This window comes from Callithrix jacchus, chromosome 14 (assembly GCF_049354715.1).
Source record: "Callithrix jacchus isolate 240 chromosome 14, calJac240_pri, whole genome shotgun sequence".
NCBI lineage: Eukaryota > Metazoa > Chordata > Mammalia > Primates > Cebidae > Callithrix > Callithrix jacchus.
Genome location: NC_133515.1, coordinates 113,869,170 through 113,890,698, shown reverse-complemented (window position 1 = coordinate 113,890,698; position 21,529 = coordinate 113,869,170). Strand labels below are relative to the sequence as shown.

General features: G+C 44.5%; 1 protein-coding gene and 1 pseudogene across 2 annotated transcripts in view; both read left to right on the top strand.

Annotated features, from left to right (window-relative positions):
- SNTG2 (syntrophin gamma 2) overlaps nt 1-21,529 on the top strand; it is a 351,728-nt gene that overhangs the window by 135,418 nt on the left and 194,781 nt on the right. Inside the window, exons 3-4 of the mRNA XM_054245265.2 lie at nt 1,029-1,085; nt 1,186-1,243. Of these exons, the coding sequence (XP_054101240.2) occupies nt 1,029-1,085; nt 1,186-1,243 (115 nt within the window). The remainder of the gene's footprint in view (nt 1-1,028; nt 1,086-1,185; nt 1,244-21,529) is intronic.
- On the top strand, nt 7,795-20,260 carry LOC144579201 (keratin, type I cytoskeletal 18 pseudogene; annotated as a pseudogene). Its single transcript, XR_013526228.1, has one exon. The product of XR_013526228.1 is annotated as a keratin, type I cytoskeletal 18 pseudogene (transcript).

Below are 21,529 nucleotides of genomic sequence, written 5' to 3'. Positions count from 1 at the left end.
CCAGGCTGCCTCTGTGCATCCCCTCAGCGTGGGCGCTAGTCACCCGTGTCTACCTGAAGTTGGTAACAGTCGCATTCATCAGATTAGACCACAGCTAAATATTTGTCCGTGGCTTAATGCTCAAGAGATTTGGGGATTTTTGCTATTTCAGTAGCCAGTTGGGGCCTATTGTGCTTTTAGGTTTGTATCACAACCTAACTTTAAACAACCCAGGCACCTGTGGTCAGAGGATGTGAAAACTGATCATTCATGAGTTACTGTTGGTTAAAGATTGTTCTCAACATGGCTCACTTTAACAGAGTGGCACAGTGAAGAGGGAGCCGGTGATAGGGCTGGCGGGAAGAGACAGTTTTGTTTTTTTTTCCCGAGACAGAGTTTCGCTCTTGTTACCCAGGCTGGAGTGCGATGGCGCAATCTCGGCTCACCGCAACCTCCGCCTCCTGGGTTCAGGCAATTCTCCTGCCGCAGCCTCCTGAGTAGCTGGGATTACAGGCACGCGCCACCATGCCCAGCTAATTTTTTGTATTTTTAGTAGAGATGGGGTTTCACCATGTTGACCAGGATGGTCTCGATCTCTTGACCTCGTGATCCACCCGCCTCGGCCTCCCAAAGTGCTGGGATTACAGGCTTGAGCCACCGCGCCCGGCCAGAAGAGACGGGTTTTAGACAGACCTGAGTGCTCCTGCTTCCCTTTTACTGCCTTGGAGAAGGTGGGAACCTCGCTTCTTCATGGAACCCCTTTCCTCACAAGCAAAATGCAGATGAGAGGACAGCTGTGCAGAGACTCTCGCTGGATTTCAGACAATGCATAGAACAGGGCCTGCTCTTTATCACCCACCTTGTTTTCATGTGTGCAGTACCACAGATTAAAGATTTGAATTAGTGTCATTACTGCCATATTTAGCCAGGATTGCTTTGGAAATATAATTTAACAAGTATTTGGGCTTAAGTGAAGAATTTATTTTGAATTCTGTTTCTGATCGAGCATTGTAACCTAAAGTCGCTTTGTTTTCTGAAATTTTTTAAAGCACAGAACTGTTACACTTCGCAGACAGCCGGTTGGCGGCCTGGGCCTGAGTATAAAGGTATGGAAATGTTTTCCTCTATTCCTGCTCTTTGCATTTGAAGAGCTTTCCCGGTGTGGATCATGATAACCACCTTTCTTCTGTTGGCTTTGTCTTTCAGGGAGGTTCTGAGCACAACGTCCCCGTCGTCATATCAAAAATAATCAAAGGCCAAGCAGGTAAAACAGACAAAATGACCTGTGTGTGCACCGCAGCCATTTGTCAGATAACAACGTACTGAAAATGATAATTAATTGAGCAGACATTTGTTTGGCTCAATTACCCAAACTCCCCTTGTATTTTGTAGCTGTGTCTCTGTTTGATGTATCAGGTTGTCCGCTAAAGATATTGATGATTCAGGGGTTTGAACACTGACTTCTTAAGGTATGTTAAAAATTGAGCCACCGTGCCCGGATAATTAAGTATAGACTGAGAAGTCCATGGCATTCGCGGAAGCCTCTGGGTGTGAGAAGGTAACGCGCCTGTTACAGGAGCAGCTGACCCTCAGGCAGATTTTGAATATAAACCCCCGAGTTAAACTGCACACATCCGTCTGCTTGTCAGGAGGATTCTGCATCCCTGTGGCCAGCTTCCTCCCAGCTGGTCCCGCAGCTCCTGGGTGTGCAGATTCAAGCCACTTCTCCCGGTTCTCTAGAGCAAGGGGCAGCCAGACATGTGGTCCATGTGGGGGTGATTACATCATGTCCTGGGGGCCCGCAGGGGAACAGGAAGTACCACAGGGAGCAGGCAAGGCCAGGTGGCCTGGTGACCTCACGCAGCTCACATCGCAAGTGCAGCCACTGCAGGGGCCCGCAGCTGTGTCCCTGGAGGGGACATGCTTCTCTCCACACACTACCAGAAATGTGGAGGTTTCAGGTAAAGAGTGCAGATAAGCTCATACTTTTTCTCAAAAATTCTTACTCATTTCACCCAATTTTACCCAAACCGTAAGCCCAGGATGCAGGTAGAGTGCCTTGAAGAGGCCGGAGGTCCCAGACTGGGGACACCTGGACCACGAGCCCTCTGAAGGTGGGTGCAGTGAGGGCAGTGGACGGTCAGGTCAGCAGTGAGCGGTGTAGGAGATCACGTTCTGCTGCAGAGATTGTCTCAGTGGGATGTGAACTCCCCACGGCACCTCTGAATGTGTTCTCAGGCAAGCGACGTTCCATAGATTGATTTGCCATGAAATTTGCATCCGGGTAAAGATTCTTTTTCACCGAAAGGACATTTAGGAGTCAGATCAACACACTTTTCTCATTTTGGAGCAAGCTTACAAACTTGCCTTTAAACATGCAGCAGATGGGATGCCATTTAATCAGGAATTAGGGACCAGTGAGCCCCTAAACCCAGCTGCAGCCCCAGCCTCAGAGGCAGCAGGCACTGTCTGGAAGGAAACCTTCGCTGTCTGTAGGGCACTCCCAGCAACGTTTTCCTGGGAAGACCTAGGAGTTTCAGTTTTTTATTTTTTTTATTGTAGTTTAGGTTCTGTTGTGTATGTGCAGATCATGCAGGATTGTTGCATAGGTACATACATGGCAAGGTGGATTGCTGCCTCCTTCCTCCCGGCACCTGTATCTGGCATTTCTCCCCACGCTATCCCTCCCCAACCTCCCCGTCCTGTTCTGTGCCTCCCCAGATCCCCCAAACAGACCCCAGTGTATGATACTCCCCTTCCTGTGTCCACGTGTTCTCATTGTTCAACACCCACCTATGAGTGAAAACATGCGGTGTTTGATTTTCTGTTCCTGTGTCAGTTTGCTCAGAATGATGGTTTCCAGATTCATCCATGTTTCTACAAAGGACAGGAACTCATTGCTTTTTATGGCTGCATAGTATACCATGGTGTGTATGCGCCACATTTTCTTTGTCCAGTCTATCACTGATGGACATTTGGGTTGGTTCCAGGTCTTTGCTATTGTGAGCAGTGCCACAGTGAACATACATGTGTATGTGTCTTTATAATAGAATGATTTATAATCCTTTGGATATATATACCCAGTAAAGGGATTGCTGGGTCAGATGGAATTTCTATTTTGAGATCCTTGAGGAAGCGCCACACTGTCTTCCACAATGGTTGAACTAATTTACATTCCCACCAACAGTGTAAAAGTGTTCCTATTTCTCCACATCCTCTCCAGCATCTGTTGTCTCCAGATTTTTTAATGATCACCATTCTAACTGGTGTGAGATGGTATCATTGTGGTTTTGATTTCCATTTCTCTAATGACCAGTGATGATGAGCATTTTTTCATATGTTTGTTGGCCTCATGTATGTCTTCTTTTGAAAAATTTCTGTACATATCCTTCTCCCACTTTTGAATGGGTTTGTTGTTTTTCTTGTAAATCTGTTTTAGTTCTTTGTATATTCTGGATATTAACCCTTTGTCAGAAGGGTAGATTGCAAAAATTTTTTTCCATTCTGTTGTTTGCCAGTTCACTCTAATGATTGTTTCTTTTGCTTTGCAGAAGGTCTTAGGTTTAATTAGATCCCATTTGTCTATTTTGGCTTTTGTTGCCAGTGCTTTTGCTGTGTTAGTCATGAAGTCCTTGCCTATACCTATGTCCTGAATGGTTTTTGCCTAGGTTTTCTTCTAGGGTTTTTATGGTGTTAGGTCTTATGTTTAAATCCTGAATTCATCTGGAGTTAATTTTAGTGTAAGGTGTCCGGAAGGGGTCCAGTTTCTGCTTTCTGCACATAGCTAGCCAGTTTTCCCAACACCATTTATTAAACAGGGAATACTTTCCCCATTGCTTGTTTTTGTCAGGTTTGTCAAAGATCAGATGGTTGTAGATGTGTGGTGTTGCTTCTGAGGCCTCTGTTCTGATCTGTTGGTCTAGATCTCTGTTTTGGTACCAGTACCATGCTGTTTTGATTACTGTTGCCTTGTAGTGTAGTTTGAAGTCAGGTAGCATGATGCCTTTAGCTTTGTTCTTTTTGCTTAGGATTTTCTTGGCTATGTGGGCTCTTTTTTGGTTCTATGTTCTGTGAAGAAGGTCATTGGTAGCTTGATGGGGATAGCATTGAATCTGTAAATTACTTTGGGCAGTATGGTCATTTTCACAATATTGATTCTTCCTATCCATGAGCATGGAATGTTTTTCCATCTCTTTGTGTCCTATTTTCTTGAGCAGTGGTTTGTAGTTCTCCTTGAAAAGGTCCTTTACATCCTTTGTTATTTGTATTTCTAGGTATTTTATTATCTTTGTAGCAATTGTGAATGGCAGTTCGTTCTTGATTTGGCTCTCTTTAAGTCTGTTATTGGTGTAGAGGAAGGCTTGTGATTTTTGCACATTGATTTTATATCCTGAGACTTTGCTGAAGTTGCTTATCAGTTTCAGGAGTTTTTGGGCTGAGGCAATGGGGTCTTCTAGGTATACTATCATGTCGTCTGCAAATAGAGACAGTTTGGCTTCCACCTTTCCTATTTGAATACCCTTTATTTCATTTTCTTGCCTGATTGCTTTGACTAGAACTTCCAGTACTATATTGAATAGGAGTGGTGAGAGAGGGCATCCTTGTCTAGTGCCAGTTTTCAGAGGGAATGCTTCCAGTTTTTGCCCATTCAGTATGATATTGGCAGTGGGTTTGTCAGAAATAGCTTTTATTATTTTGTGATATGTACCATCAATACCTAGTTTATTGAGGGTTTTTAGCATAAAGTACTGTTGGATTTTGTCAAAGACCTTCTCTGCATCTATTGAGATAATCGTGTGGTTTTTGTCTTTGGTTCTGTTTATGTGGTGGATTACATTTATAGACTTGTGTATGTTGAACCAGCTTTGCATCCCTGGGATGAAGCCTACTTGATTGTGATGGATAAGCTTTTTGATGTGCTCTTGCAATCAGTTTGCCAGTATTTTATTGAAGATTTTTGCACTGATGTTCATCATGGATATTGGCCTGAAGTTTTCTTTTTTAGATGAGTCTCTGCTGGGTCTTGGTATCAAGGTGATGTTGGTCTCACAAAATGAGTTAGGGAGGATTCCCTCTTTTTGTATTGTTTGGAATAGTTTCAGAAGGAATGGTACCAGCTCCTCTTCGTGTGTCTGGTAGAATTCGGCTGTGAACCCGTCTGGACCTGGACTTTTTTGGTTGGTAAGCTATTAATTGCTGCCTGAACTTCAGCCCTTGTTATTAGTCTCTTCAGGGATTCAACTTCTTTCTGGTTTAGCCTTGGGAGGGTGCAAGTGTCCAGGAATTTATCCATTTCTTCCAGGTTTACTGGTTTACGTGCATAGAGTTGTTTGTAGTAATCTCTGATGGTGGTTTGTATTTCTGTGGGATTGGTGGTAATATCCCCTTTATTGTTTTTTATTGCATCTATTTGATTCTTCTGTCTTTTCTCTTTTATTAGTCTGGTTAGTGGTCAATTTTGTTGATCTTTTCAAAAAACCAGCTCCTGGATTTATTGATTTTTGTGAAGGGATTTTTGTGTCTCTATCTCCTTCAGTTCTGCTCTGATCTTATTTCTTGTCTTCTGTTAGGTTTTGAGTTTTTTTGATCTTGCTCCTCTAGCTCTTTCAATTTTTAGGATAGAGTGTTGATTTTAGATCCTTCCTTGCTTCTCATGTGGGCATTTATTGCTATAAATTTCCCTCTAGACACTGCTTTAAATGCAAGTCCGTGGACCCCTACCCGCCCCCTCGCAGGATGCCTGGGGTGTGGGGAGGGGTGCAAGGGCCTCCCACTTATTCCACACCTCCCATGTCTCTTCACCATGCGCGACTAGAGTCAAGCTCAACAGGGTCTTCTCTCCCCGCAGATTCTGCCAAGCCCATTCCCTCAGGGACAGTGGGAATCTCATTCATCTATTCATGCGCGTCACTAATCAGATGACGAGGCATTTGGCTACCTTAGGAGAACTATAGTTACTCCCGCCCTTTACCCGCGCGTCATCGAATTTCTTCACTTTGACACTGAGAGCACTGGGCAGAAATCACATCACATCAACACCTGCCACGGTCCTTCACCAGAGTTTCAGTTTTATAAGGAATACAGTGTTCATTATAACCAAGATAACAGGAAAGGTGAGAGACCTATGCAGACCTCTGAATGAAAAGATAATTCTCTTTGAGTTTTTTTCTTTTGTTTTGTTTTTTGCTCCCCGCCACCACGGTGGAGTCTTGCTGCGATGCCCAGGCGGGAGTGCAGTGGCAAGATGTCAGCTCTCTGCAGCCTCCGCCTCCCGGGTTCAAGTGATTCTCCTGCCTCAGCCTCTCGAGTAGCTGGGATATGTGCCACCACGCCCAGCTAATTTTTCTGTTATTAGTAGAGACTCACCATGTTGGCCAGGCTGGTCTCAAACTCCTGACCTCAGGTGATCTGCCCGCTTCGGCCTCTGGAAGTGCTGGGATTACAGGCATAAGCCACCGTGCCTGGCCTCTTCTAGAAGGTTTTTAGAGATTTAGAAACATTATGATTCAGTTGGACTACAATATTTTGTTGTGTATTTTATATCAAGTGTTGCAGTTGTGACATTGACCAGCTTTGCAGAGCCCAGGGCTTTGGCGCATATAAAGCAGATTCCACAAGGAGCCGTGGGTCCACTGTTGCTGCGTCGGCACGGTTAGCTCCTGCTGCACCCCAAAGCCATCCGGCTGGCTGATGGACAGTGGAAAGAAGGCATGGCCCGATGCGGCTGTTCCTCTCATCTTCGCAAACATTTTCAGTTATTTTCATTAGTGGGTTTTGTTGTTGTTAATTTGGGGATATGATGAAAAGTCTCAGAAAAGAGAATAGAGAGTAAGGTTAGCCAATAGGTAATATTCAGTAAAGGGTTTTTACGGTCAATTCAGAAAGAAAATCTATTTTACCTGGAGGAGGAGGAGAAACAGGTCAAGCAGGCCACCCTCCCGGAGTGTGAGTGTGAATCTGGGCTGCAGCCGTGCACCCTCCTGAGCCAGCACCCCTGCCCCGAGCAGCCAAGGCTTGCTGGGTGTGGTCAGGAGAAACTGGGACCCAGGAGATTCCCAACAGTCGGCAGACCATGCTGATGCAATTCTCTTCGGATACTGGAAGCTTCTCAATTAACTCCAGTGCGGGAGCCCCAGGGGGAGGTCCCCACACTCCTCCCGGGCCTGCCCTCAGGCTTGCGGTCCATACCCTTTGCAGATTCCCCACCGGAGCCTGGACTGCCCGTCCCTGCTGCTCCCTCGTCCTGCCAGCTCGCCTGTCTCCGTCCTCACCACCCCTCCAGACCCAGGCCCACGACCTCAGCACACACTTGGGGATGAACTCATCTGACTCGTCCCTGCACCTGTCTCTCCCCACCGGGATCCATTTCATCAGCTGTGCCAGAGTTAGTGTTTCATAGACACATTCATATCCTCATTGTATGCACATTCAGTAACAGAAAGTCCTGGAAATGAATTGAGAGTTTTTAGGGATCAGGAGCTTGGTGTCATTTATTTTATCTCTTCCGTGTAAAACACAGAATGAGTGTTTTACAGGTAAGCAGAGCCTCTGGGTTGTCCTGAATGCCTGTGTTAAACTGACATGGGATTCTGGCCCCAGGATGAAGGGAGTGCAGGAGGTACTGTGGGAAGTAGGTGCCAGAGCCCAGGTGAGCATCCGTCTAACCCACAGCGCACGGAGTCGCCAGGTGGGTCAGGATGCAGACAGACCAAACACGGAGATTAACTAGAACTAGCAATACCTGCGGACCACTAAGAGAAGCTGTTGCATTCCTCCACATTTTAGAACCTCTTCTGCATGAGCAGATATGCAGTCATTCCAAGGTGATGAAAGGCCTGGACAGGTGGGATCAGACCTCCGGCTCTCTTTCTCCAGGGATGCTAGAGCAGCCAGGTAGGCCGAGGTTTCATCTCGCTGTATTTTAAGAATGAGGCAGTTGTAAGATGTTAGATTAAAGCAAAATATAAAATTGTTAATTTGCTTATTTGTGCATGAGTTTATCCTATCATATTTAACAACTTCCATGGATAAGACCCCTCTGGGGCCGTCAGCAGAGACCACGGCAGGACTCTGCCATTGCAGAGCTTGTAGACGACTGAAGGTGGGCAGTGAACACGTGCGCGGTGCCTTTGCAGGCAATCACACTCCTGTGCAGTGAGCCAGAGCGTGGTAGAGGAGATGGGGTAAAGGGTGCTGTTTTTTGTAACGTGGTTAATGATTTTATCCTGTGAGAGGGAGTCAGCTGAAGTTTGTCTAAAATTCGTGATTGGAGTAGCTTCCTGCATAAGAAAGCTCACCCCAGCTGTTGTAAGGAGACTGTTCCAGGAAGCAGGGAGGAAGGGGGAGAGCCAGTGCCACATGCAGGAGGGGCCGCCGTGCTCTGCCCTTCTCGGATTTTGGTGGATTTGTAGATAGGTGGCCAGAGGCTGGGTGTCCCTGGAGGTCCCACGTCCCATGTTGCTGAAGGGTGGGCTGTGTGCCTGAGAGGAAGGGGGAGAGCCAGTGCCACATACAGGAGGGGCCGCCATGCTCTGCCCTTCTCGGATTTTGGTGAATTTGTAGATAGGTGGCCAGAGGCTGGGTGTCCCTGGAGGTCCCACGTCCCATGTTGCTGAAGGGTGGGCTGTGTGCCTGAGAGGAAGGGGGAGAGCCAGTGCCACATGCAGGAGGGGCCGCCGTGCTCTGCCCTTCTCGGATTTTGGTGGATTTGTAGATAGGTGGCCAGAGGCTGGGTGTCCCTGGAGGTCCCACGTCCCATGTTGCTGAAGGGTGGGCTGTGTGCCTGAGAGGAAGGAGGGCTCATGGAGGTCCCACGTCCCATGTTGCTGAAGGGTGGGCTGTCCCTGGAGGTCCCACGTCCCATGTTGCTGAAGGGTGGGCTGTGTGCCTGAGAGGAAGGAGGGCTCATGCCAGGTGCAGGCTTTTGTTTAGCCCCAGCACCAGCTGGGCTGACGGTTCATTTAACGAAATGGCCCACACAGGTACTGGGATGTTAAGTGAATATCGGAAGTAGACATTCTGGATGGCAAGGGATCCATGCTGCATTTCAGGGCTGATTTGCTGGCCAGCGGACCTGGGTGAAGCTCAGAGGACCCTATCAGGGTAAGAGAATGTTTAAAGAGAGGCATTTAAATTAAAGGAATGGCACTGGGGTGGTTCTCCAGAGACTTGCTGTAGGTGGAGAGAAGACGCCTGAGGCCTGAGTTAGGTGTGGGAAGCCCGAGGCTGGACAGTGGCCAGATGTCACAGTGAAGTCAGGCAGCTGGCTCAGCTCACTTGCGCCTTCAATTCTTTTTGAAGTGGCTCCTGAGCGTATGAATTGCCTCAGCAGCTTTGCGGAGCATGGCAAAGCCAGAGGTTCTGATGGCATCATTCAGGTGCAGCCCAGCGGGCAGGATTCCACATCCCGGAGCCCCCATGCCCCAGTCCCTCTAATGTGGAGACCTTCAGACCTCTCATCACAGGGACTTGCACTTCACAGGTCCACGTCATGGGTGTGGAGAGGTCGAGAGGTGTAGCTAGGTCTGAGAATCTCCTCAGTACAGATAAAGGGTTGAGCACATATGTCTAGAGGTTATTTAATACCTGGTGAGATTGTATATTTTGGGGGAGAGCCATAATTATTTTTATTATGTTTAATGAGAAATTTATTAATATTATGTTTGAAAAGTTAAATATAATTTTTCTTGAGCATCAAATGTCAATCACATATTTTAATTCCTTCAATTTATTAACCTTTCAAGTAATGATTATACATTTCTACAAATGATCCATTTGATGGTTTTAAACTTCATGAACACTGGACAAAGCCTCAGCACATGCTGTGACTGTAGGTGTGCAGGCATAGATTTGGTCATTCGGTTAACAAATGCTACAGACCCCTGTGTGTATGCACGGTCCTCTGTGCTAGAGAAGCAAAAAAAAAAAAAAAAAAAAAAAAAAAACTGATTTCTTGCTTTCAGAGAATGTACATTATAGTGGGAGAAGATAAACAATAAGCAAAGATACAGAGAAGTTACGGTATGTCATGTGTGGATGAGACTAAGGACAAAAATACAGCGACATTTTTGCTAATACTTTCTATGTTTCAGGCATTCATGATATGACCCTTAACTACACTATGAGATACTGACTGCGATTTTCATTCCCATTTTACAGCCGAGGACACTGAGGCAAAGACACATTAAAGATATTGCATGCACAGGGACCCCCATGCAAATGACTGAGCTGGGGTGTGACCCCAAGACCCATCTCTGGGTCCTCATGGCGCTACACCTCTTTTGAACGTTTGTAAAGAACGGTGCCGTGTGGTTACGGCGTTTCCTCGTTAATTCTTTACTTTTCTACATTCCTCGGGGTATCGCTTTATGTTGTTGAGGCCTAGGGTTGAGTAATGTAGTTTTGATACCTCCTAGTGCAGTGATAGTGAAATCATTAAACCAGAAAAGGAAAAAGCAGTCTCTTTTTGGGCCAGCTGAGCGATAGCCTCTGTGCCGTTGACGCTTGGGTTATTTGATTACTGATAGGAGATTTGATTAGTTCTCTCAGGATAATTTAAAAATAAACACTTTGTATGGAGCTTTCTTTTATAGTTGAACTTCTTTCGTCAAGTCAATAGACTTTTAATGTGCACATGTTTACTAAGTTTTCGGTTTCTGCATGTATGTTCCTCAGGGGAAGAACTCACCTGTCAGCCTGGCCTGAGCCCTGCCCGTGTCACGTCGTCAGCGTGTATGGCCCGGGGGTGCTGGCGTTGTGCAAACCCGGGGACTCTGTTCCGGGAGAGGCTGCGTGTGCTGTGAAACCCTCTCAGCTGTGGTGGTTTGAGTGAACAGGGCTTGCTCGTCTCACTGAACGAGAAATCCAGCTGTCTGAGTCTGACGTGCTTTTCTCCCAGTATCTTCCCATCCGCCTGCGGCACCATCCTTAGCTCGTGGGTTTTATCCTCACGTTCGTTGCCTTATATTTGCTAAATGGTGGCTGTATTTCAAGATAACGTATCTTCGGTTTAGGTAGGAAAGAAGGGAAATAGGGCGCCAGCCCCGAAGAAGCGCCATGGTTCCATCTCCAGGAAGGAAAGTGCTGAGTCTTCCTTCATTTCCATCTCACCCACCAGAACCAGACCCAAGTCCACCCTCAGAAAGGCTGAAGGAACAAGTTCTTGATGAGTTGTTTGAGGACCTTCTGCCACCCTCTTAGTTAGGGGAGAGACCAACACTTTGCCCTCTGAGAGCCACGCACTTTGCCCTCTGCTGAACCGTGGGAGCAGGCCGGGCTCTGCTGCGAGGCTGGGAGGGCTGGGTCAGGGCAGGGAGAGAGTGGGGTGGCCCCACTTGCCTTTTGCCCTTGCCAGCCGTGCCGTGCAAAGGCCCTGGCTGGGGTGTGTTTCTGCCTGTGGTTTCAGATTTAGAGCTTTGATATGGTGGCTGCCATGTGTGGTTCTGTGTGAGGTGCACCTTAGTGGCTTAGACATGGCATCCTTCACCCATTCATTCACCACTTCAGTGAGGTGTGTGTCCCTGCCAAGGCCCACACACTAGGAACCACAGGTGCGCTCCTTCAGGCATCCTGCCAGCCTACTCAGCAGCCAGTCACCAAAAAGTCTATTTTCATACCTGAAATCACCATGGGCGATTGGATTTGACCCACTCTATACATAGATTTCATGAGGATTGGATCACTCTGAGCGTGGTTCAGTACTGAGGATGCCAGGTTCCTGCTTACTCCCCCTCTGATGAGATTCTTCCTCAGGACTCGGCTGCCCCTGTCCCAGAAACCATCCACGACTCCATTGCTTCCAGAAAGCCATTGTCCAGGCCGGGCTTTTGAGCTCACCTCAGAGTCCTGGGTCCTGCAGCCACATTTGTCTCCGCCCTGCTCTGATGTGGGGGGGCACATGATGCCCACCCCCAGTCTCTACCCTCACCTGGAAGCTCGGCTTCCCCCACATGTCACAGCGGGTTAGAACGCACACCTGGTGGCCCTGCCCCTGAGGTTCTCACCTTGTTCCTTGTTAATAGTGGACGCACGCTGTCATTCAGGTGCTTGGTGTGGAGAGCTGTGCGAATGTCTTCATCCTCACATGTCATCTTTTGGAAAGCAAAGGCAACCTGGCCAAGTCCCCTAAGCCCCTTTTACTCCCCATCACGGTGGCTTTCCCTCAGTGATCACCCAGTTTAAACCTACTAACGTGAGGAAGAATGAAGCCCTCCTCTGTGATTGGATGGAATTTACATGTGGTGTTTCCAACACGACACAACATTCGAAACCCAAGCCAGACTGCAGGTAACACACACACACGGGATGAGGAGAACCACGTGATGAAAAGAGTCATGGAAGTTAGGGGCGCCATCTGTGTAGGAATTCCTGACACTGATATTTTATCACAAGAAAAGAACTGCCATTTTCACTGGATCTTCATAAAAACCGTATGAAATGGACAAGAGATCCATGATTATTCACATTTCATAGGGCAGCAGATAAGCAGAGGAGTCATGAGTTGTCCAGTTTTACTCAGCTAACAAGGGCTAGTAAAGTGTCCTTTACCTATGCACTTAGAGTTTTCCCTCAGAATCCAGTTCTTCCTGTTATAGCATATCATCTCATCAGCTACAAATAAAATTCAGTCACAGCCACAGTTTAATTCCATTTAATTAAATAAATGGTAATAAATAATGTGACAATAAATCATGTTTCTATAGGAGTTTGGATAGGCTTGGGCCCTATAGCTAATTTGATGTGTATATTTGAGAGACAAATGAGAAAATTAGAAAGTACCCAGAAAATTGCAACAGAAAGGAAGGGGTGTGTTGTCCCAGAAAGCAAGGCGAGGTGAACCAGAACCCTTCAGTCATTCTTCTGCAGAGCATTTATTGTTCAGTGCTGGGAAGTGTCCTCAGCTGAAGGGTGGGTTCTCACGTGGAGGCCGCCTGAACTATAGTGGAGTGTCAAGTTGGACATGAGGAAGATGTTGACACTTACACAGAACAACGAACCTTCTGCTACTAGCACAAACAATCAGACAAGAAAAAATAAAAGGCATCCAAATCAGAAAGGGAGAAATAAAGTTATCTGTTTGCAGATGGCATGATTCTGTATATAAAAAACCCCAAAGATTCCACAGAAAAACTGTTAGAACCAATGATTAAACTCAGTAAAGTTTCAGCATACAAAATTGATATGCAAAAGTCAGTAGCATTGTTCTATACAAATAATAGCTTAAATCAAGAAAACAATCCCATTTATTAATACAAGCACCAGAAAAAGTAAAATATTTAGCAATAAATACAAACAAGGAGATAAAAGACCTGTACAATAAAAGCTATAAAATATTGATGAAGACAATTCAAAACATTGAAGAATATACAAATAATGGAAAGATATTTTGAGCTCATGGATCGAAATAATATTGCTAAAATACGTATGAGCCAAAGTGATAGGTAGATTCCATGTAATCCCTATGAAAATCCCAATGACATTTTTTACAGAAACAGAAAAAACAATTCAAATATTCATATGGAATCACAAAAGACCCTGAATGGCGAAACAGTTCTAAGAAAAAAAAAAAGTTGCAGGCATCACAATTTCTGATTTAAAGTCATATTACTATAGTAATCAAAACAATATGGCGTCGGTATGAAAACAGACACATACAGCAGTGGAGAATACAGAGCCCAGAAGTGAATCTAAACAGATATGTCCAGCTAATTTTGGACAAGGGCATCGAGAGGATACAATGCAGGATGTATAGTCTTTTCAATAAATGTTACTGGGAAAACGGCTTCCACATGTGAAAGAGTAAAACTGTCCCCTTACCTTACACCGTACGGGAAATCTGCCTGTGAGATCAGAAACCATGAAGCTCCTGGAAGAGAACACAGAAGAGCTCCTCGATATTGGCCTTGGCAGAAACCTCTTGGCTGTCACACCCCGAGCTCAGACTACAAAAGCAAAAATAGGTAAACTGAGCGACATCAAACTGAAAAGTTTCTGCACAGCTGAGAAAACAAGACTGCAGCCTATGGATTGGGAAAGTATATTTGCAAAACACCTACCTGATAAGAGGTTAACCTTCAAAATTTATGAAGAATTAATTCAAGTTAATAGGAGAACAAGTAACCCAATTACAAATGAGCAAGGCAGATACGGAAAGACAAGAGCCACATGCTGTCACTTCTGTATGGAATCTAAATGGACTCACGGAAGCAGGGAGCGGAATGGTGTTTACAGAGGCTGGGCCTTGGAGAATGGAGGCAATGGTCAGAGGCCACAGACTCTCAGTTATGCAGGAGGAGTATATTTTTTAATTTCTATTGCACATTGTGGCAAAGATAGCTTTTTAATAGATTATTGTACATTTCAGGATTGCTAAGAAAATTATCTTAAGTGTTTTCATCATAAAAATGTGAAGTATTTGAGGTCATAGATATGTTAACCAGCTTGGTTTCATTATCCCACATTGCATTAATAGATCATAACATTTTTACCCTGTAAATTTATGTGGTGATAAATTGTCAGTTACCATTTGAAAACATATAGGATGGAATGTTGTTCAGTCTTTAAGGAGGAGGAGGTCCTGCCCTTTCTCACGCCAGGGATGAACCTGGAGGACGCTATGCCAGGGGGAGCAAGCCAGACATTAAAGGGAAATATGCATGACCTCACTTCTGTGTGGGATCTGAGGAAAATGAAACGCTGGTCACCGGCGGTGGGGAGATGGCAGTGGGGCAGGAGGAGCCGTAGGTCAGAGGACCCAAAGCAGTGCACAGGTAGGTGAGCAAGTCTAGAGGCTCAGTGCCCAGCATGAAGACTGAAGGCCACACAGTCATACTGTGTTGGGGATTCCTGCTACATTTTAGCTGCTCTTGGCATACACAGACACGCAAACAAAATAAAACAAACATATGGATACCCAGGTGAGATGATGGATATGTTAATTTGCCTTACTCTGGTAACCATTTTACTATGGATAGCATGTTTTTGTGTGCCTTAAACTGACACTATTATTATTAAAAAACTAGTAACAAAAATCTACTGGACATCCACAGGACATTCACAATTTGAATTGACACCAGCATTAACCTTCAAATTACGTTATATAATATTTTTTATTTAAAAGTCTTCATTTTAATATGCTAAATGTTAACTGTAACTACTAAAATCTGGTTACTCGAGAGATTTCTTGCATAGCATGTGTATTTCACAAGAGTAAAATGGTTCATTTCTTCATTCATGAACTTTATTATGAAAGTAGAGGGTTTCTTTTTAATCCTTTTTAAAGTCAAGAGTGTGTGACAGGAAACTGAGCTTTCCCCTTCTTTATCCCTGCTGTCCTGTTGCTTCTTCCCTCTTTCCCCTTCTTTCTCCCTGCTGTCCTCCTCTTGCTTCTTGCCTCTTTCCCCTTCTTTCTCCCTGCTGTCCTCTTCCTTCTTGCCTCTTTCCCCTTCTTTCTCCCTGCTGTCCTCTTGCTTCTTCCCTCTTTCCCCTTCTTTCTCCCTGCTGTCCTCCTCTTGCTTCTTCCCTCTTTCCCCTTCTTTCTCCCTGCTGTCCTCTTGCTTCTTCCCTCTTTCCCCTTCTTTCTCCCTGCTGTCCTCCTCTTGCTTCTTCCCTCTTTCCCCTTCTTTCTCCCTGCTGTCCTCTTGCTTCTTGCCTCTTTCCCCTTCTTTCTCCCTGCTGTCCTCCTCTTGCTTCTTCCCTCTTTCCCCTTCTTTCTCCCTGCTGTCCTCCTCTTGCTTCTTGCCTCTTTCCCCTTCTTTCTCCCTGCTGTCCTCTTGCTTCTTGCTGCTTTCCCCTTCTTTCTCCCTGCTGTCCTCCTCTTGCTTCTTGCCTCTTTCCCCTTCTTTCTCCCTGCTGTCCTCCTCTTGCTTCTTCCCTCTTTCCCCTTCTTTCTCCCTGCTGTCCTCCTCTTGCTTCTTGCCTCTTTCGCCTTCTTTCTCCCTGCTGTCCTCTTGCTTCTTGCTTCTCCCTCCCCTCCTCTGCTTGCAGAGCATCCATGCATTTGTGAATATTTTTATTTGTATCCTTCTTAGGTTTGAAATTTACTGTTTTCCTCTAATATCCTGGCGTTAGTCATTCAAAACTCTTCATAACTACCATACCTCCAAAACAGAAATTTTTTTAAGATGAATTGTTGTTAAGTCTAAATCACAGAAGGAAAGACTCATCTGGCATCCTTGAGATGGACATTCTGCCTTTCTTGCAGATTTACAATACATAAATGTCAGCTGTTTTAATATTGATGTGTGTTTTGTTTAATTTATTCTCAATTGAGAAACCTTTTCTCTCTTGTGGCAAAAAGTAGCATATTAGATCAGTTAGTAAATCTCAGAATAGGATGTGATGATATAATAAATGACAGAGGTAGATATTAGGGTGTGGCATACAGGGATAGGATGAAGCTGTGTTTTCGGTTTTTTAAATTAACACAATGGTACAAATTTATGGGGTACATAAGGATGCTCCAATACATACAGTGTATAGTGTTCAGATCACGGTAATTACCATATTCATCATCTCCAATATTTATCATTTCTTTATGTTGGGAACATTCAATACACTCTTTTCTAGCTATTTGAAAATATGTAATATATTACTGCTAACTGTCATCATTCTACAGTGCTATAGAACACTAGGAGTATTCCTCCTATCTGGCTCAACTTCCACGTATGAGTGCGAAATGCAGCGTTTAAATTCCTGGGCCTGGCTGACTTCGCTTCAAGTCCTGTCCTTCAGGTTCACCCATGCAGCCACAAATGGCAGCATTTGGCTGAATATACTCCATTGTGTGTATGTACCACATTGTCTTTATTCATTCACCTGTTGCAGGACACTTAGGTTTGTTCCATATCTTGACTATTGCAACTATTGCGAAATTAACATGGGGTGCAGATATGTCTTTGACATACTGTTTTTCTTTCCTTTGGTTAAATGCTAGTGGTGGGATTGCCAGATCATATGGTAATTCTATTTTTATTTATATATATATTTTTTGAGAAACCTCTGTACTATTTTCCATGGTGGTTATACCAGTTTGCATTATCACCAACAGTGTGTGAGTTTCATTTTCATTGCACCCTCACCAACATTTGTCATTTTTTGGGTCTATTTAGTAATAACCATTCTAACAGGGGTAAGATAATATCTTATTGTGGTTTTTATTTGCATTGCCCTGATGATTAGTGATCTTAAGCATTTTTTCATATATTTAGTCATTTGTCTTCTTTTGAGAAATGTCTATTCAGATTATATGCCTATTTTTCAGTAGGATTATTTGTTTTCATTGCAGAGAGATTTGAGTTCCTTGTATACTCTGATATTTATCCTTTGTCAGATAAATAGTTTAAAAATATTTGCTCCCTTTTTGTAGCTTGTCTCTTTACTCTGCTGTTTCCTTTGCTGTACATAACCTTTTTAGTTCTTTATATCCCTTTGTTTATTTTTGCTGTTGTTATCTGTGTTTCTGAGGTCTTATTCGTACAGTTTTTTCTCAGACCGGTGTCCAGAACCATTGCCTCTATTTTTTTTATCTAGTAGTTTTATAGTTTTGGGTCTTACATTTAGATCTTCAATCCATTTTGAGTTGATTTTTTAATACAAAGTGAGAGATGACGGTCCAGTTTCATTCTACTGTAAGTGAATAACCAGTTCTCCCAGTACCATTTATTGAAGAAAAATTTCTCAATGTATGTTCTTGAAGGCTTTGTGCCCTGTCCTCTCGCTCTCCTCCCCTGGCAGCATGAGCTTCACCACTCGCTCCTCCTTTTCCACCAACTACCGGTCCGTGGGCTCCGTCCAGGTGCCCAGCTATGGCGCCCGGCTGATCAGCAGCACAGCCAGCGTCTGTGCAGGTGCCAGGGGCTCTGGTTCTCGCATCTCCGTGACGCGCTCTGCCAGCTTCCAGAGCGGCATGGGGGTTGGGGGCCTGGCCGCGGGGATGGCCAGGGGTCTGGCAGGAATGGGAGGCATCCAGAACGAGAAGGAGACCATGCAAATCCTGAACGACCGCCTGGCCTCCTACCTGGACAGAGTCAGGAGCCTGGAGACCGAGAACTGGAAGCTGGAGAGCAAAATCCGGGAGCACCTGGAGAAAAAGGGACCCCAGGTCAGAGACTGGGGCCATTAATTCAAGACCATCGAGGACCTGAGGGCTCAGATCTTCTCAAATACTGTGGACAATGCCCGCATCGTTCTGCAGATTGACAATGCTCGTCTTGCTGCTGATGACTTTAGAGTCAAGTATGAGACAGAGCTGGCCATACGCCAGTCTGTGGAGAGTGACATCCATGGTCTCCGCAAGGTCATCGATGACACCAATGTCACTCGGCTGCAGCTGGAGACAGAGATCGAGGCTCTCAAGGAGGAGCTGCTCTTCACGAAGAAGAACCATGAAGAGGAAGTAAATGGCCTACAAGCCCAGATTGTCAGCTCTGGGTTGACCGTGGAGGTAGATGCCCCCAAATCTCAGGACCTTGCTAAGATCATGGCAGAAATCCAGGCTCAATATGACGAGCTGGCTCGGAAGAACCAAGAGGAGCTGGACAAGTACTGGACTCAGCTGACTGAGCAGACTACCACAATAGTCACCACACGGTCCACGGAGGTTGAAGCTGCTGAGATGACGCTCACAGAGCTGAGATGTACAGTCCAGTCCTTGGAGATCAACCTGGACTCCATGAGAAATATGAAGATCAGCTTGGAGAACAGCCTGAGGGAGGTGGAGGCCCGCTACGCCCTGCAGATGGAGCAGCTCAACAGGATCCTGCTGCACCTGGAGTCAGAGCTGGCACAGACCCGGGCAGAGGGACAGTGCCAGGCCCAGGAGTACGAGGCTCTGCTGAACATCAAGGTCAAGCTGGAGGCTAAGATCGCCACCTACCGCCGCCTGCTGGAAGATGGGGAGGACTTCAGTCTCAGTGATGCCTTGAACAGCAGCAACTCCATGCAAACCATCCAAAAGACGACCACCTGCCGGACAAGGGATAGCAAGGTGGTGTCTGAGACCAACGACACCAAAGTTCTGAGACATTAGGCCAGCAGAAGCAGGGGACCCTTGGGGGAGCAGGAGGCCAATAAAAAATTCAGAGGTCAAAAAAAAAATCAGTTGTCTATAGATATATGGATTAATTTCTGGGATACCTACCTTGTTTGATTGGTCTACCTGTTTTTTGCCTGTACCATGCTGTTTTGGTTACTATAACTTTGTAATATAATTTTAAATCAGGAATTGCAGTGTCTCCAACTTTATACTTTTTTCTCAGGATTGCTTTGGCTACCTGGGACCTCATGTGGTTCTGTGTAAATTTTAGGATTTTCTTTTTTATTTCTTTGAAGAATGTTATTGGTATTGTTTTAAGGGTTTGTATTTAATTTTTAGATCACTTTGGGGAGTATGGTCATGTTAATAGTCTTGATTTTTCCAGTCCATGAACATGGTATGCCATTTCTTTTTGTCAGCCTCAAATTTTTTTATCAGTGTTTTATAGTTTTCCTTTTAGGGATCTTTCATATACTTGGTTAAATTTATTCCAAGATGTGTGTGCGTGTGTGTATGTGTGTGTCTGTGTTGTAAATAGGATTGGTTTATTTATTTTCAGTAAGTTCATTGTTCACATTTAGAAACTATTGATTTTTGTATGTTGATTTTGTATCCTATAACTTTACTGAATTCATCAATTAGTTCTAAGAGTTTTTTGGTAGAGCCTTCAGGTTTTTCTATACAAGATCATGTCATCTGCAAAAAGGGAAAATTTGACTTCCTCTTTTTCAATTTGGATGTCCTTTACTTATTTCTCTTGCCTGAGTGCTCTAGCTAGGACTTCTAATACTATGTTGAATAAGAGTGGTGAGAGTGGGCATCCTTGTTTTGTTCCAGTTTTCAGCTTTTCCATTCAGTATAATGTTAGCTGTGGGCTTGTCATATGTGGCCTTTATTGTTTTCAAGCACTTTCCTTCTATACCTAATTTATTGAGAGTTTTTGTCATGAAGAGGTGTTAATTTAATCAAATGCTTTTTTCCTGAATCTATTGGGATCACATGGTTTTTAATTTGCCATTCTGTAAGGAATTTAATTTACTTATTTCTGCATACTGCGAATAATGGAATCATGATTAGATCTAGAGTCTACTCATTTCACCATTTGGGGCTGTATAAAGACAAAATTCCTTTCTTCAAAATGAGCAAAATAATTATATATATTTTTATTATACATATGAATACATATAAAATTTGAAAAAATACATTCCATGGATTTGAATTTATTCTTTTTTTTTCTTTTTTGAGATGGAGTTTTGCTCTTGTTACCCAGGCTGGAGTGCAATGGCGTGATTTTGGCTCACCGCAACCTCCGTCTCCTGGCTTCAGGCAATTCTCCTGCCTCAGCCTCCCGAGTAGCTGGGATTATAGGCACGCGCCACCATGCCCAGCTAAGTTTTTGTATCTTTAGTAGAGATGGGGTTTCACCATGTTGACCAGGATGGTCTCGATCTCTTGACCTTGTGATCCACCCACCTCGGCCTCCCAAAGTGCTGGGATTACAGGCTTGAGCCACCGTGCCTGGCCCTTGAATTTATTCTTATGTTAACAGGCTTTGCAGCATAATGAATATCTGCTTTACACATTTATTCACAACTGTTTCATTAAAAGTGATGCCTCCATCAGTACAAAATACACAGTAGTAGCAAGTGCTTGAGAAATGGATACAAGCTTTGGTCACCCTGCTTCTCTCGGAAGCTCACAGTTTAATCTGAGTTTTCTATGCCAACTTTGGATATTGTTTATATATTGCCGTGATATGGTGGAGGGTGAAAACTGTGTTAAAAACTAGGACTTCTTCAAACTCGGGGTTTGACGTGTGGACAGGTTCTGCACCTGTCTGGCAGACCTGGAACTCTTCTTGTCCAGGGCTGTCAGCCATCAGCCAGGGTGAGAGTGCACCAGGAATGCTCCATTTCTCTTTTCACAGCCACTCAGTGTGACTTTCTTATATTCCACTTGGTTTTTTAAAAATGAAATCTGCATTTTTGACTTGGGAACTGTTAGGAAACAATTCAGTTTATGATTAGGAAACTATTACTCATCTACTTCCAGTGGTAAATGGGAGATCCATACACCTAAGAGTAAGTGTCTGGCCTTTTCATTTTCAGAGAGAAATGTACAGCAGGGCAATTGGTCTTTAATAAACAACATAGACATTTTATGCAGGCCATTTTCAGAAAGTACCCAAAGTGAGATGAGACAGTTCTTGAGATAAGCTAAAGGATTTGCTCTTCATTCATTCATTTTTCTAAATATTCTAACAAATGATTTTCCAAGAACATTACACATGGTTCTCACTATTTAGCCTCTCTGCAGAACATCCTTCTTTGATGCTGTTTTAGAGTCACTGGCCTTTGCCAGAAGTGTTTATGATAAATGACAAGATAAGGTTTGTATCTACATCTTCTGCAAACATGCTTCTGAACAATGTATCCAGTATGATACATTGTTTCATTTATATAAAGGTCTATGTCATTATTTGAGGTTCCATCCCAGGGAAATGTGTCTCTTTTGGTA